Source organism: Saccopteryx bilineata, chromosome 3, assembly GCF_036850765.1.
Source record: "Saccopteryx bilineata isolate mSacBil1 chromosome 3, mSacBil1_pri_phased_curated, whole genome shotgun sequence".
Lineage (NCBI taxonomy): Eukaryota > Metazoa > Chordata > Mammalia > Chiroptera > Emballonuridae > Saccopteryx > Saccopteryx bilineata.
The window spans coordinates 55,241,994-55,259,113 of record NC_089492.1 but is presented as its reverse complement, the minus strand read 5'-3'; the positions used below and the strand labels follow the sequence as shown (position 1 = coordinate 55,259,113).

Below are 17,120 nucleotides of genomic sequence, written 5' to 3'. Positions count from 1 at the left end.
CCACGCTTGGCCAGCGGTCTCACTAACGCGAAAAGGAAAGCTCAGTTCCTAGATTCTAAGATTCTCGTAAAGTTTCCGTCGTTGCTTCCTTTAGCCATTGAGCGCCTACTATGCGCCTGAGCTGTCAGACGGTACAATAGGGAACTCGGAGTCTAGTGCTGGGACAAACAGGTGGATAAATAACGACTTTGGGGACGGCTGCGCTTAGTGGCCACCGCGCCCACGAGGACGTCCCAAGAGGAGGCGAAGAAGGGGCCGGTTCACCAGCCCCGAGGGTCTCCAGTACACTCCAGAAATCTAAATCAGTCCATCTGCCCTTTCTAACGCCAACCTTGACTCTCTCCCTACAGCCCATACCCCAGGGAGCGCTGTTTCGGTGCCTTTACTGTGGGGACTTGGTCTCATCACGCTCTCTCCCCAAATTTCCTAATTTCCTTGGTTTGTCACCCGACTACGAAGAGAGCAACAAGCGCCCCCACAGACGCCGCCCCCTCGCCCGGGGGCCGGGAGCCACGCGCGCACCTGCGGGACTGACCCCTCCCGTGACGGCGTCGGCGGGGGTGGCGCAGGGCCTGCGTCAGCGGCAGCCCGCCGGCGATTGGGGCGCGCTCACCTCCTTCGGCTGCGGGCTAATTATAAAGTGGCTCGAGCCGCCGCCAACCCCGGGGACAGCCCAGCGAGACAAGACAGGCGCTCTGAGACCTGCAGTCCAGCCGGCGGCCCCGCGGCGACACTGGCAACCGCGACGGTGAGGCGGGCGCCCCGCTAGCCCCTGGCCGCTTCTCCCCGGCGCCCACGACCCCTGACACCTGCCTTCTTCTCCTCCGCCTTCTAGTGGCGTGGCTGGGACTCGGCTTCTCCGGCCAAGCTGCGCCATCCCAACCGCGACAAGGTGAGTGCACCTGCCCGGACCCGCCTTGACTGCGCGCCTGCGGGGCCGCCCTCCTGTTTCGTTTCACTCCGCATTTCTCTGCATGGGGCTTCCAACTTTCTTCCCGTCTGTGACCCGGGTCAATGGAGCGCCTCTCCAGGCTCCCGCTTCCAAGCGTTTGGTCTTGGCTGTTCCCTCTAGAATTCTTTCGGGAGCAGCAGACGCCCCGTAAGAGAGCCGAGTGTCCCGAGCAGCCCCGGGGTCGGGGCGACGGTGTCAACCTGGGAACCGCGAGGAGATCCGAGCTGCCCCCGGGTCTCGGGCGGGCGGCGGGCGGCGTCCCGGGCCGGCGCGCCCCTGGGAGCTCTGGCTCTCCTGGTCCCACAAACTCCCCGCTGGGACCGTGCTGGCCAGAGTCGCTCCGAGGGCCCCGCTGGCTCCCGGGCAGGGTCGGAGTGCGCGCCCCTCTCTCCCTGCAGCTCATGGCGCGGCTCCTGAGACTCTGCACCTGGCTGCTGGTGCTCGGCCCCGGCCTCCTGGCGCCCGTGCGAGCGGAGTGCAGCCAGAACTGCGCGGCGTGCAGCTACCGCCTGACGCGCCCGACCGACCTCAACCTGCTGGTGAGTGTTAGCGCGCGGGGTGCGCCCGCAGCGGCCGCGGGGCAGCGCGTCTGCAGATCACTATCGGGCCGCGAAACTCGGGTCACTCAGTTGCCTCGACTTTTCCCCCAAACGGCGACCCAGGTCCCGCCCTAGCTCTCAGCTTCCGGGACTCGGACTACCTAGGGGCCGGTAAGGATGGCCATGTCCCCACACAAACCAAGTTTATTTTAACCTCGGGGATACAGATGCCCTGCGACGTGCTCTCTTTAGCACCTTGGAGAGCACTGGACTGTCGCCTCACGTGTCCTAAGTCACCCTAACTCCCAACATCCCACTAAGGACCTTTCCACACACAACCATCCGCACACCGTGCCCGCAGATAATGGTGTCATTTTTTTAGTTACATTTCGTCGCCTTTTTCAGGATTGCATTTCTCGAGCCCTTTTAACCTCGCGTCCCTGGAGCTCTTATCCTCACTTGAGAGAGCTAAGTGATGGAGGAGGGAGGGACGCAGGGAGAGAAAGGCAGGGCGCAGTGGACAAGAGAGAACGAGATCAGCGCCCGTCTTGAGGGCAGGTGACGCTGCCATTCAACTTCTGTCATGTCTTGAATGTGCTTTTTGTAAAGCCTACCAAGGCAACAGTTTGATTTGCCTGTGAAAAAGGGACAAGCGAGATGGCCAGTATCCAAAGAGATAGCAACAATGCAAGGATAAACTATTCCACTGGCTCTTGGGGGAGGGGGGTAAGGGAGCCCGAAGAGCTCTTATTCTAATCGCAGTGTCTGTGATCTTGAATCACCACTGATACTCTACTGATCAGAATCTCGGAATTTGGAACCTGGGAAGCTTCATTTTAACTAGCTCCCTTGTGATCCACTTGAGCTTTTCTCAATTTGTTGAAATTCTGTGATGACTTCAACAGCTCATCAGAGAATAGTGTATTTATCTGAGGAGCTAAGCACCTCACTGGAGCCTTTGAAGAAACTTTCTTATGTAGATTCATAAAATAGGGACAAAAATTAAGGAAAGGATTCTACAAAATTCAAGGCACATAAATCAAGTTAAAGTTTGTTTGTTTCATTTGAATCACCCGATTCACTCATTTGATATGTGCATGTGCTAACATGGCCTAACAGAGAAGTCACATAGTGGAGCTTTATGTTTAAACTATAGTACAAGAAAAATGTGCCTCATAAATACGGGTAATAATGCCTTCATCCACCTTTTTCCTTTCTAACATGCTTTTTGTTTAGCTGATTTGTTTTGTATGGGAGATTACATTTTGGGTTGTTATTTTCTCTGTGACAAAAGGCTTTGTTAATGACTATGTTGTTAGAATTACAGCAGTTCTGGAATTTTAGCTTGGATGCAAAAACATATATAAGAAATGAGGTTGCCTAGCCAAAATTATGTAGTAAAAGCAGTATAACAAATACTTATTGACCTTCTACCACGTGAAAGACGGTGGTGCTTGGTTGGTGCTGATGCAAAGGTACATAGGCATGCTCTGAATGATGTCCAAACTGAGCTTACCATCTAATGTGACCTTGACCATAACACAACAAAAAAATGCTTAAACATAAATAAGAGCATATAAATTCACATCACTTTTTTAGTAGGAATGTGTTATTTGAATTATTTGTCATTATCTGTTTTGGACAAAACCCTTACATTAAAAAGCATTTTGGTAATAGTATACAAAATATTCAACATCTATACTTGGTAAAGAAGTCACTTAAATTATATTTTAGAATGAAAATATTGTTGACACCTGAACACCTTAAGTTTTCAATAACATCTTGATTTCTTAATCAGATGTCAAAACTAAACAGTATTGCTTTAATTAGATCATCTTTAGGTTTCCATATATGCATATATTTAATTTTCTTAAAGACAAAACTTAAATAATAATTGAGTTGATTAAATATGTACCCTAAAGAATTCTGTTGCATTACTAAAATGCTTTCTTAGTTTGTGAAAATAATATATGTGTATTTTATATCTTTTAATATACTAATATATTTTAAAATGCCAATAAAGAACTCATTTTTTTCTAAATCAAGGGTCACTAACCTGAGTTATACACGTAGATTTCAGGGGACAATAAAAACCCCTGAAATTCTCAAAAATATCACATGGATTGTATGCTCAGAAATATTACATCTTCATGTAATATTAGTACTCTTTTTAGCATAGTCAAGTGATTTGTTGAATAAAAGAAAATCTTAACAAGATTATTAGACTATATAGCCTAAATATTATAATGCTTAGAATTTAGTTATATAGTAAAAAGAAAGGAATTGTATATAGATCATTTCAATTTTGTCAGATAACATGATTTCCACTGACAAAGACTTTATCTGTACATCAGTAACTTAATTTTTAAAAAAGTAACATGAATAATCTAAATATTAGCATATGTATAATTTCATATTGGATCTCAAAATTATAAACATTTGGTTCAAGATGATTAAATATGTTTTAATCAATTAAGGGAAGAAAAGCAAAACATCTTCATTCACCAAATCAATGTCATAATTTAAATAATTCATAGAATTTAAATTGAATTTTAGAATGTCTTTTTAAAAACTTATTTAGAAATTGTTTTTTTCTTTAAGTTGGAAAATGTTTGCAGGAATATTAAATATTATTGAAGGTAAAATATTAACACAAACAAACCTTATAGTATTAATATTGATTTTTATCTGTAAGACAAGAAAATAAAAGGATTTGGGGAGTAAGGTGCATAATTAGGTAAAGAGAAATTTCTTGCTTTTGGTTAGGAAAAGCTCAAGCAAAATGAAATCTGCAGTGGAAAATTATCCAGTGAAATTCTAAGCAGCCAGTGTAGCTTAGAATAGGGTAGAAGAAATGCTTTACAGTATTGAAATGACACAAATATACAAATCTGTTAAAATTCAAAGAAAAATTCTAATTTGCTTCAATTAATTCTCCACATTTTTGCTAAATCAATTTTCTTTTGATTTGCCTATTCAGTATGACAAAAGTTGTAATAAGAAAATGGAGATTATTATATGGGAGTTTTCATATCAAAGCCAGTATATTGTGGTCTGCACAAATTAGTTTACTTAATAAAATGAAGAAAAATGCTCTTTTTATTCTTAAATTGACTTCTTTTCCCAGGTTTGCACACTGGAATGTGAAGGGAAACTGCCTTCTCTCAAAATCTGGGATGCCTGCAAGGAGCTACTGCAGCTGCCCAAACTGGAGCTTCCTCAAGATGGCACCAGCGCCCTCAGAGAAAGCAACAGACAGGAGGAGAGCTATTTGCTGGCCAAGAAGTATGGGGGTTTCATGAAAAGGTATGGAGGCTTCATGAAGAAAATGGATGAGCTTTATCCTCTGGAGCCAGAAGAAGGGGCAAACGGAGGTGAAATCCTTGCCAAGAGATATGGGGGCTTCATGAAGAAGGATGCAGATGAGGATGACACCCTGGGCAATTCCTCAGACCCGCTGAAAAAGCTTCTAGGAACAGGGGACCCCCTAGAGAGCAGCCACCACCAAGAGGGCAGTGATGAAGAAGTGAGCAAGAGATACGGGGGCTTCATGAGGGGCTTAAAGAGAAGCCCTCAACTGGAAGATGAAGCCAAAGAGCTGCAGAAGCGATATGGGGGCTTCATGAGACGAGTGGGTCGCCCAGAGTGGTGGATGGACTACCAGAAAAGGTATGGAGGCTTCTTGAAGCGCTTTGCTGATTCTCTGCCCGCCAATGAAGATGGAGAAAGCTACTCAAAAGAGGTTCCCGAAATGGGGAAAAGATATGGAGGGTTTATGAGGTTTTAATCCCCTTTCCCAGCAGTGATCCCAGGTCCCCAGCAAGCCTTCTGCTATCCCCCAGTGAGAGACTGCCTCGCCAATCGTGGGGGGGTTTTGGTTTTGTTTTGTTTTGTTTTTTGGCCATATATTGCTTGCATTGTATAGTTGACTTTATTGTCTAAATAACTAACTATACAACCTGAAAGTTCTCACTTCAGGTTCTGTGATCTTTTGAGAGTCTGTACGCTAAGTAGTGGTCTATTGCAGCTGTCTTGTTTTCAGGCTAAAATAGCTTTTGTCACCTTGTCCTTCATGTTTGACAAAATACCAATAAATGCTTACTTGTTTATGGCTATAATAAACTCATTACCCCAACTGCATAACATTTTTGCAAGTTTCTTCTTCTCCAAGGACCTTATTGACCTTTGGGTTTCAACAATAAATCCTGAATGCAAAGATACTGAAACCATCTGCTTTCGACAGAGTCACCACTGGCCTCCTCCTGTGAGTGTGGCTGCAAAAACAGTTTTTATTTCATTTCTTACACATAAAATCTTAGGTGGGTAAACACATTAGAGCAAAATAAAATGTATTTCCACTCTGATTCCTGGAAATCAGACACAGGAAAGAAACCAAAGCCTAATAAAGAAACTAGCTATGCCCTTGCATATAAGAAAATGTGCATTTATATCCAGATGTATATGTCTCTTTTCTTCAGCAAAGTATTAGAGAAGTTAATAAAAAATTAGAGAGAATTTAGCTCCATTTGAATAAAGGTGAACCCCAGAAAGGTTAAGTAGTTGGCCCAAGCTTGCCCAGCAGTTGAAGGATAGTAAAAGAATTCAGACCCAAACTGCTTGCTCTCCAGCAATGTTTCCCATAGTCTGATTCCCTCTCTCTCATCCATGTCACCGCCAAGAATTGGGAGAACTCGGGACTATATATTGTTCAGTATTATACACCCTTACACCACAACCACAGCGGGCGTTCCAATATCTAATTAATGAATATATGAATGAGCAAAGTAATGGATGATGAGATTTAGTAACCAGGTCAATGGGAAAGGTATGATGGATGTTTATAAGGCAAAAATCTCTTCACATAAAAATTAAATCACAGACGAGAACATTCAGGTACAGATAATTTTCTTTCCTTTTTCTAATTGAAACTACCTACAGCTAAGCTAACCACTAAATCTTTTATCCAGGACCCTCACCCATCCTCTCCTTTGTGTTCTTTCCCAAGAAAATCAGAAGTTAGCAGCTCGGAAAAAAACAGAGGAAGTGCCTCTGATCTAGAATCCAGCACTGCAAGCCCACGCACTCCATTCTGAAGAGGCAGCTCCACGGTCACGGGCAGTCCAACCCTGACAGAGTTCCCAGGACTCCACACGGCCATGTGCTATTAAAAGACTCAACTCTTCCTAATCAGTGCAAGGGTCTCCACCTTCACAGAGCCTCACCTCCACCTATCCTCCTGATCTGTAGCAAACTAACTTTTCTTCCAGGCCAAAGCCCTCTTCCTTTTGAATTATAGGTTCATACAATGTAGTTGTTTGAAGCAGACCAGGAAGAAAGTGATAACCAGCAGCTAGCCCTTGAAAATCAGCGTCAGGAGCTTGAGGAGATGGGGCTGGAACATATCAGAGATATGAGGTCTCTATTCAGCCTTAGCCAATTGTTTCTCTTGGAAATGCAGGCCCCATGTTGCCAGACTTTTCCAAAGAAACCTGAAACCTAAATATTCATAAGAATATCCCAAGTTTTTAATCTTGGTCATTGATTCCCTTTAAGAAAAAAGTGTATGAGTGAAAAGGTGAAAGAGATTGAGATGAACTAATTTCCATTTAATGAAAAACAGTCATGGGGATGTAAAGTACAGCATAGGGAATACAGTCAATTATATTGTGATAACTATAAATGGTGCCAGATGGGTACTACACTTATTGGGGTGATCACTTCATCGGGTATATAAATGTCTAATCATAGTATTCTAAACCCTAAAATTAATATAATATTGTATCTCAATTGTAATTAAAAATAATTTAATAATAAATAAGTAAGTAAAATGCTAAAAATAAAACCATATAGACCAAACAAAACCCATCTGCACATCAGATTTGAGAGATATTGGGGCTAATCTTTGAGAAAAACTGTCACTTAATTCTCTCCCCTAGAACAAAGGATTTTTAAACCTTGAAAACAGGAATTCAGCCTACATCTGGAGACAGTAAGAGAAAATTATCCTGTCCCTCTCTGATAAGTTAATAATAAAATTATTTTATAATAATAAAATACCTGTACATACATAGCATCATACAATATGTGTGAGAAAACACAATTTTACAATCAAATGAGCACATTATTTTTTAAATCAAGCACAGTTCTTTATGTAGGAGCCCTTTGTTTTCTATTTTGAGTTAGCTGTGTAGACCTGACTAAAACACAGACGATTATCTGTCCCTCTACTTGACTGTCACTTCTGCTAAGAACCCCGATGCCCCTCAAATCCCTGGTGGAGCAAAGAAGACCAAGGGATGTGCCACAAATGTTTAGGGAGGGAAGGAAAAGAGGAGAGGGACAGGGAAACAGACATGAAGAGGGAAAGGGAGGATTGGACCAGATAGATGGCTCCTTCATGTGATTATGAGGCTACCTGCTCTTGCTGGAAACAGCAAATGAAGCAAATCCTCAGTGTCAGGCAGACCTTAGCAACAGTGTCAGTGGTTGTCCACAAAATGTGACTCTTACGGGGCTCTATAGGTCTTCGTGTTTCCTCAAATGTCTCCCATGTTATCCACCCTTCAGTATGAAATTCCATCATTAGAATGTTTACACCTTTCACTCTAAAGACTTTGGTTTTCAAGAATTTCTTATTTAAATTCTGAGGGGCGTTTGCTTAAGAGTCACCTAGAATGCTATTTTAAATGCAGATAACTGAGCTCTGACTATGATACTCAGGGCGTGCTTGGCACAGGTGCTCTGGGTTCCACAAACATGGGAGGGCTGGAGTTAGAACTGAGATTAGGATTTAGGGTTAGATGGGCTGAAGTCTCAGGTAAGATGAATTCAAAGCCCATGCTAACTTGAAAGTGTCTCCAGAAAACTGTGTGCTGATTGGAATTCAGATCAACCTAACTGCAGGGGGTGCTGCTGCTCTATTCTGGACCCGTTTTAGTCCTTGGGCTTCCTCCTCACTTCAATTCCATTCACTTGGGCCTCCCCAATTTCACCTCCAAGCTTGAGTCCTGTTCCGGGTTCCTTCTGAGAGTTGATATTCTGTGAACTCTGTGTATGAACTCTGGGGCCAGGTTGCCTGAGTTAAAAACCCAGCTAGCTGTGTGATCTGAAGCTCTCCTTGCCAGACTTTCCTCATCTGTGCCTCATTAGGTTGTTGTAGTAAATAAACATGGTAACATATACAGGATGCTTCAGCCTGGGCTAGCATACAATCAGCACTTACAGAGTTAGCTGCAGCTATTGCTCAGTGTCCTAGTTCCTACCTGTAGGTCTTGATCTTTTCCCAACCTACCATACTTTGCCCTGGGCCTCTCAGGAACCAGACGCTATCTTACTCTAGGTCTTCCGAGGTCGAGATACAATCTGGAGGCCTCAGTCCTTGTCAGAGCCTGATAGGATCCAAGAAGAAGCTTTCCTCTTCTACTGAATGTGTCCCATGAGGGAGAAACTATTAGCAGTTTTCTATTAATACTCTTCTTCACTTTCTTAGTTTTCTATTATGAATGTGTAAAACCCATGTAGTAAAAACGTTATTTAAAAAAATAGCATGAGCCTGACCAGGTGGTGGCGCAGTGGATAGAGCGTCGGACTGGGATGCAGAAGGACCCAGATTCAAGACCCCAAGGTCACCAGCTTGAGCATGGGCTCATCTGGTTTGAGCAAAGCTCACCAGCTTGGACCCAAGGTCACCGGCTCGAGCGGGGGAGGGGGGGGAGGGTTACTCAGTCTGCTGAAGGCCCGCGGTCATGGCACATAGGAGAAAGCAATCAATGAACAACTAGGGTGTCGCAACGAAAAACTGATGATTGATGCTTCTCATCTCTCTCCGTTCCTGTCTGTCTGTCCCTATCTATCCCTCTATCTGACTCTCTCTCTGTCCCTGTAAAAAAAAAAAAAAAAAAAGGGCATGAAGAATCTAAGCCTTGAGCTACAAAAGTTTCTTCTTAGAAGATGAAGGAGAATTGCACAATTTTAAGTACTATGAATATTTGTGGGGGGTTTTCTTTGAAATGTACATAAGTGCCTCACATGAATCAATTCATTCATTCAACAAATAATGGAGCCAGCTACATGATATCTGGTGGAAAAGCATTGCAGACTGAAGGAACAGTGAGTGTAGTGCCCACACGGGGAACATGTGGGTAACTGGAGGAACAAGAGTTATGACCCTGTGTAGGCATGGAAAGGGCTTTAGGCTCAGATCTAAACGTGATAGAAAATGATTCGAGATTGAGAGCAGATCAGTGACAAGATAGGCTGCCATGTGTAAACCTCAGTGTCTGCCATATAGAACGAGTTTCCTCACTCATTCTTCTGAGAGAAGAATGTATTAAGTATCTGTCATCATTTGGCATCCTTCAAAACATCTTGGTTTACCTGCAAATAAAAAAAATTTACATAAAATTCTGATGTTTTATAATAAAAATGCAATGAATAAACTTTTTAATCAATTTCTACAGCAAAAATTAGAACTTAAAATGCTCACTCACTGCTTAGAAAATGAAAAACCATGTAATTATATTATTGACTGAGAACACATGGCTCTGCAGGGAGCGGAAATGCCAAAATCACATCAGCAGAGAGCTCGGCCATAGCTTAAACATACCCATCCATGGCCCTGGCTGGTTGGTTCAGTGGTAGAGCATCGGCCTGGCATGTGGGAGTCCCAGGTTCGATTCCTGGCCAGGGCACACAGGAGAAGCGCCCATCTGCTTCTCCACCCCTTCCCCTCTCCTTCCTCTCTGTCTCTCTCTTCCCCTCCCGCAGCCAAGGCTCCACTGGAGCAAAGTTTGCCTGGGCGCTGAGGATGGCTCTGTGGCCTCTACCTCAGACGCTGGAATGGCTCTGATTGCGGCAGAGCGATGCCCCAAGATGGGCAGAGCATTGCCCCCTGGTGGGCATGCCGGGTGGATCCCTGTTGGGCGCATGCGGGAGTCTGTCTGACTGCCTCCCTGTTTCCAGCTTTGGAAAAATACAAAAAAAAAAAACAAAACAAAAAAAACATACCCAGCACCAAAACAGGGGTTTTAGGCGCCTAAACCTAATGGCTTTAGGCGACCCCCGTGTTTTGGTCGTTGGACCCCCGCCGGGGTCGCAACCCACAGGTTGAGAACCGCTGTTTTAGAAGTTCCAAAATATGAGACTACAAAGAATAAAAGGGAGGCCCTGGCTGATGGTTCCCTGGATAGAGCATCAGCCTGGAATATGGACATCCTGGGTTCCATTCCCACTCAGGGCACACAAGAGAAGTGATCATCTGCTTCTCTTCCCTTCTCTCTCCCCCTTCTCTCCTTCTTCCCCTCCCACAGTCAGTAGCTCCACTGGTTTGAATGTGGCCCCAGGTGCTGAGGATTGCTGGGTTAGTCTGAGATCATCAGGCTGGGCTCATCAACCTCAGGTGCTAAAACTAGCTCGATACTCGAACATGGGACTCAGACAGGAGTTGCTGGGTGGATCCTGGTCAGGGCATATACAGAAATCTGTTTCACTATCACCCCTCTCTCACTGAATAACAAAAAAAAAATGAAAGGAAGAAAAATAGAAGCCCTTCCACCCACCAGAATGCCTAGAATATAAATGATAGCAGGCCCTGGCCAGGTAGCTCAGCTGGTTAGAGCACTGTCCTGATATGCCAAGGCTGCGTGTTCACTCTCCAGTCAGGGTGTATACAAGGATCAAACAATGAATGCATAACTTACTGGAACAACAAATCGATGTTTCTCTCTCTCTCTCTCTCTCTCTCTCTCTCTCTTTCTCTCTCTGAAATCAACTTTAAAAACAATTTTTTTAAATGATGGCAATAACAAATATTTTCAAGGATGTGAAAAAGTTGGAACCCCCATATTTTCTGGAAAACTCTTTGGCAATTCCTCAAAAAGTTAAACATATAATTACCATATGACTCAGCATTTCTATTCCAAAAACTGAAAACAATTCAAATATCCATCAGTTGATGAATGAATAAATAAAGTTTGTTATATTTATATTTGTACAATGGGATACTATTCAGCCACAAGGAATGGGATAGAGATACATGCTGCAACATGGAAGAATCTAGAAAACCTTAAGCAAAGTGAAAAAAGCAAAACACAAGAGGCACATATTGTAAAATTATATTTATATCAATTACCCAGAATAAATCAATCCATAGAGACAGAAAGCAGATTATTTTTTGCCAGGGCCTGGAGAGAGGGAGAATGGGGAGTGATTGCTAGTGTTTCGGAGGTTTCTTTTGGAGGTGATAAAAGTGTTTGGAATTAGATAGCAGTGATGGTTGCACAACTTGTCAACATACTAAACACAATCAAACTGTACACTTTTTAAAAGTGAATTTTATGGCATGTCAATTTTATCCCAATAAAGCTGTTATTTTTACAAATTTAAAAGCTGAAAATTTAATGGCATTAAAGAAAGACTTTAACCCAAAGTCAGAAATCATAAAAAGGGTGCCAAGCAGCTTAGATAAAAGTAAATCCCTATCTAGCCACACCTTAGGGAAATCTAAAACATTAAAATCTGCGAAAGATAAAAGACAAACTACCTACAAAAAAGCAATAGACTGAAGATTTTATATCAGATAATATATGCTAGAAAACATTGGAAAATACATTTTAAAAACCAAGGACAGTGGGGAGGTGTGGGAGATTTAAGCCAAATTCCTGTAACTACTATTTGACTATAAAATTGAGACATTTTGAACAGTACAAATATTAGGTACATTTATAACTCTCTGGAAGATATATTAAAGTACATACTTCAACAAGAATAGCAAATTAAAAAAAACATAAAAGGAAAAAAGAAGATAAATACAGAAACAGGTAAACAAAATGTTTTTAAATATAATTAACATTGAGGCTCTTTTAAAACTTATCTCTCCCTTGCTCCTAAAATGTTAATATTAATTAGCATGGACTATTGTAAAAAGTAAATTATATCTTTTTTAAAGTGAAATAAAAATTTCAGATAAAAGTTACTAGGACAAAGAGAAGCAGAAAATTCAGTGGGTAAATAGTATTGTGTTTCTGTTTTCAAAATTAGCAAGAAGAAAACAAACTACTCAATTTTTTATAGAGCTCATAAATCTATATTAGTTTTATTAGTGTATAATCGATATACAGTAAAGTGTGCATATGAAAGGTGGAAATTTTGATGATTTTCGACATATGTATACAGCTGTGAAACTATTACCATAATCAAAACAATAAACTTTATCATACCCCAAAAAAGCTTTCTAGTGCCACTTTGTAATTAATTCTTTTCTTTACAATCTTTCTTATCCCCATCCATTATGTTTCTTTCAGTAGATACTAGTTTAAATTTTCTAGAATTTTATATGAGTAAAATAATACAGAATATACTTTTTTTTTAAGTGAGAGGACTAGAGATAGTGAGACAGACTACTGCATGTGCCCCAACCCAGATAGACTCAGCAACCCCATCTGGAGAAGATACTCAAATCAATGGAACTACTTTTAGCACCTGAGGCTGATGAGCTCAGACAAACCCAGCTATCCTCAGCAACTGGGGCTACATTCAAACCAACAGAGCCACTAACTGTGCGAGGGGAGGGGAAGAGGAAAAGAAGGAGGAGGGGGGAGAGAATCAGATGTCGCTTCTTTTGTGTGCCCTGATCAGGAATCAAACCCAGGATATCCATATACTGGGCCAGTGTTCTATCCACTGAGCCAATTGGCCAAGGCCCAGAATATACATAATGTAATTTTTGTCTAGCTCCATTCACTTAGTATAAATTTTATTTTTACTATAGTATGAGACTATTGTAAATAAAGCTATCATGGACATTCATATACAATTCTTTGTATGAACATTGATTTTATCTCTCTAGGATAAATACCAAAGAGATAAATGGCTGGGTGGTATGAATGATGTATATTTAACTTTCTAATAATCTTATAAAACATTTCTGAAAACTATTTTCCAAAGTTTTCATATTATCTTACATCTTTCAATTCTAATAGATTTTTTTTATAGAGTTTTTTTTATTTTTAACATGAACAATGATGTTATCTGTGAGTAAAGATATTTTGGGCTCTTCTTTTCAAATCTCTATATATGTTATTTTATTTTCTTGCTATATTGCAAAGGCTAAAACCTCCAAAACTGGTAATGGATATCATTGCCTTAATCCATATCTTAGAGAGAAAATATTTAGTTTTTTATCATTAAGTATGATGTTAGCTCTAGATTTTACATAATTGTACTTAATCATATTGAAAAGGTTTCCTTATAGTCCTAATTTGCTGAAAGCTTTTAAGTGGGATGGATGTTTCATTTTGCCAAAATCATTTACATTCCTTTCTAAGCACTGTTTTATCTGCATCTCAAACTTTGATATTATGTTGTTATTTTTATTCAGTTCAAAATTATTTCTAATTTCCCTTCTAGTTTTTTCTTTGACCTGCTTTTTTTTAGGTATGTTATTTAGTTTGCAGATACTTAGAGATTTTCCAGATATCATTTTGTTACTGACTGCTAAATTAATTCTATTGTGGTCAGAGAGCATATTTTATATGACTTGAAAATTTTATATTATTGAAGACTTATTTTATAGCCCAAAATATTTTCTACCTTGGTAAATATTCTGTGTATTGTGCACTTGAATACAGTATCTCTAAATGTAGTTTAGATCAAATCTGTTGATACTGTTGTCAAGTCTTCTATGATTGTAGTTATTCTATGTTCCTTTGTTCTATCAGTTAGTGAGAGTAGGGTATGGAATTTTTTATATCATTGTGGCTTTGTCTATTCCTCCTTGCAATTCCTTTGGGTCTTATATTATTTATTTTTGAAGAGCTGTTATTAGGTATATAGCATTTAGAGTTTTTAAATCCTCTTGATTAACTGATTACTCTTTATTTTGAAATAACCCTCTTTATTCCTTGCTCTGACATCCTTTGTTTGATATTATCATATGAGCCACACCATCTGCCACATAAAGACTCATTAACATACTAGCTACACTGAAAACATGTTTCAAAAGTAGGAATCTGGGGGAGGAGGTAAAATTCCTTAAAATAATAGGAAAAAAAAGGTAGAAAAGTCCATATTTCTAGGACTTTGGTCTTCTTAGGTGCTTCTCACACAGAAGTTGTCTTCCCACCAAGTCAGGATAGGGTTGGATTAAAACATGTAACTCAAGAAAAGCATTGAAAGCCATCAATCAATGAAGAATCTGGGTTATGGGAACAAAGAGTGCTGACCAAACCAGAGTGACAAGTTGAACAGAAGATTCATGAAGACGGGATCAAACTATTTAGTTACGCCCACGCATTTCTTAAACAAATAGTATTTATTGCCCATTCTTCTAAGTCACGCTTATTTGAAAAGGTATTCAAAGTGGTAATACTAGGTCACAAGACCAAAATCAAGCTTGCTTAACAACCATTGGGGGAGAAAGGGCAAGAGAGCTCCAGGTGTTGGGAATTGAGACAAAGTAAAGTATATCAGAGTTCAGAAGCTACTTTGAGGAATCAGTCAAGCTTCCCCTGATCGGATGGCTACAACTTGCCTCTTTTTTTTTTTTTTTTTCATTTTTCTGAAGCTGGAAACAGGGAGAGACAGTCAGACAGACTCCCGCATGCGCCCGACCGGGATCCACCCGGCACGCCCACCAGGGGCGATGCTCTGCCCACCAGGGGGCGATGCTCTGCCCATCCTGGGCATCGCCATGTTGCGACCAGAGCCACTCTAGCGCCTGAGGCAGAGGCCACAGCGCCATCCCCAGCGCCCGGGCCATCTTTGCTCCAATGGAGCCTTGGCTGCGGGAGGGGAAGGGAGAGACAGAGAGGAAAGCGCGGCGGAGGGGTGGAGAAGCAAATGAGCGCTTCTCCTGTGTGCCCTGGCCGGGAATCGAACCCGGGTCCTCCGCACGCTAGGCCGATGCTCTACCGCTGAGCCAACCGGCCAGGGCCTACAACTTGCCTCTTAATGGCCAGTTTTGTACAAGCTTGTGCTGAGTGTCTGACAACCTCTGTGTTGGATATTTTCCATTTCCCTCTCTATCTTCTCCACTTTGCTCTATGCCCCACTAGGCACCTAAATAGAGAACATCAATGGGATGCACTGCTCTCTGGCTTCCTTTCAGTTTCACTGAGCAGAAGAACAAAGGATGGGAGTACCTCCAGCTTCTTCCCTGCAGGGTTCACAGACTAACTGGACCCCTAGACTAAAGGTCTCATATTCCAGAGGGCAGCCCTCTGCATGCTGCCTCTTTGACTTCAGTCTGGTCATTCTCCCTTCTTTACTTCCTTAGACCTGGCTGGCAAAACCACCTGCTGTTTCCAGCCACTGGATACTGCACTCTCCCATATGGTTTGCTCAAATCTTGCCCATGCCTCTGTAAATAGTCTTTTTATTCAATCCATTTGAATTATCTTAATCTGAGTGTTTTCTGCTGGACCCCTAACCATTCAGTTGCTGGTACCCAACATGCAATCATGAGAATATAGAAATCCCTAATATACAAAAATAAATAAAATAAAAATGAAGTAATATATTGGGAGAAGGAAGAAAGAAAGAAAAAAAACCCCTTAAGACTCAAGGAGAAGAAAAGACAGCATAGAAGCAGTGCCCAGATTCTTCTGGATGATTAGCTATTTGCATAGTCACTCTTGTCAGGAACCTAGAAAAATGAGACTGGTGATATCACTGTGGGGTCAGAGGGGACTGGAAATTTCTGAGACACCCAGAATTGTGACTATATCAAAATACATTGTGATTAGAGTGAACAAGGCCACTCATCAGACATCCATGCTGGGTCTACCCTTCTGTTCGTAGAGGCATCCGACTGCACTATACCAACATTTGAATCTGCTCACAAGGAGGAATACTCCACTACAGGAAAAAAGATCATATTTTCTAAATAAAAACACATATGCTGTAATCTTAGTGGATTACTTTAATAAAAAATTACTCTCCAGTGCCTTAATTCTTTGAAATTGATCAGATCTGAATTGCTATAGAATATTACATTCCACAACCCCTTGTTTCTCTTGAAAAGATTTTGCTCTATAGCTGTTTTTAACCTATAGGTATGCTTTTAATTTTATAAATATTTAATTGCCTAAAATTTTCCAATATGTTGTGATATAAAGAGTACCAGGCTGTGAGTGAGGGGATGGGGTCCAGCTTGCAGCCACCTATGTCACCTATACATAACCTCTCAAGCTCAGGATTATTTATTGGTCAACTAGGGAGCGCTGGTAGCAATCATTCTCATTTTGAGCATTCTTACAACCAATGACTTTAGTTTTACAAGTTCTTTGTGATCTGCATAAAATAGACTACTATGTAAACACAAAGCTTAGTATTCTGACAAGGGAAAGATCCTTTGTAAATTTTATTAAAGAGGGCCAGATGTACATTTCTACTGTCAATTAAAAATATTTCTTTAAAATGAGTTTTATATAATTCTCTTCTACCACTATTAGTTTAGTCTAACAAGCAAAATACATTTGTTACAATTAACCTTGTACTTATTTTGTTGTAGGAATTTCAAAAACCATTTGAAATATTACAAAAATTTCACAACAGCCAAAAATATGAATCATTCTATCAAGTCTCCTATGTCACCATAACAGAGAATGCTATTTCTTCATGTTTGGTTTTAT

At 41.3% G+C, this 17,120-nt stretch overlaps 1 protein-coding gene across 1 annotated transcript; it reads left to right on the top strand.

Annotated features, from left to right (window-relative positions):
• The first annotated feature begins 544 nt into the window (after positions 1-544).
• PENK (proenkephalin) lies at positions 545-5,634 on the top strand. The gene is made up of 4 exons (XM_066266158.1): positions 545-748; positions 836-892; positions 1,351-1,491; positions 4,619-5,634. Exons 3-4 carry the CDS (start codon positions 1,354-1,356, stop codon positions 5,276-5,278), a joined length of 798 nt encoding a protein of 265 aa, XP_066122255.1. The 5' UTR covers positions 545-748; positions 836-892; positions 1,351-1,353; the 3' UTR covers positions 5,279-5,634.
• The last annotated feature ends 11,486 nt before the right edge of the window (positions 5,635-17,120 follow it).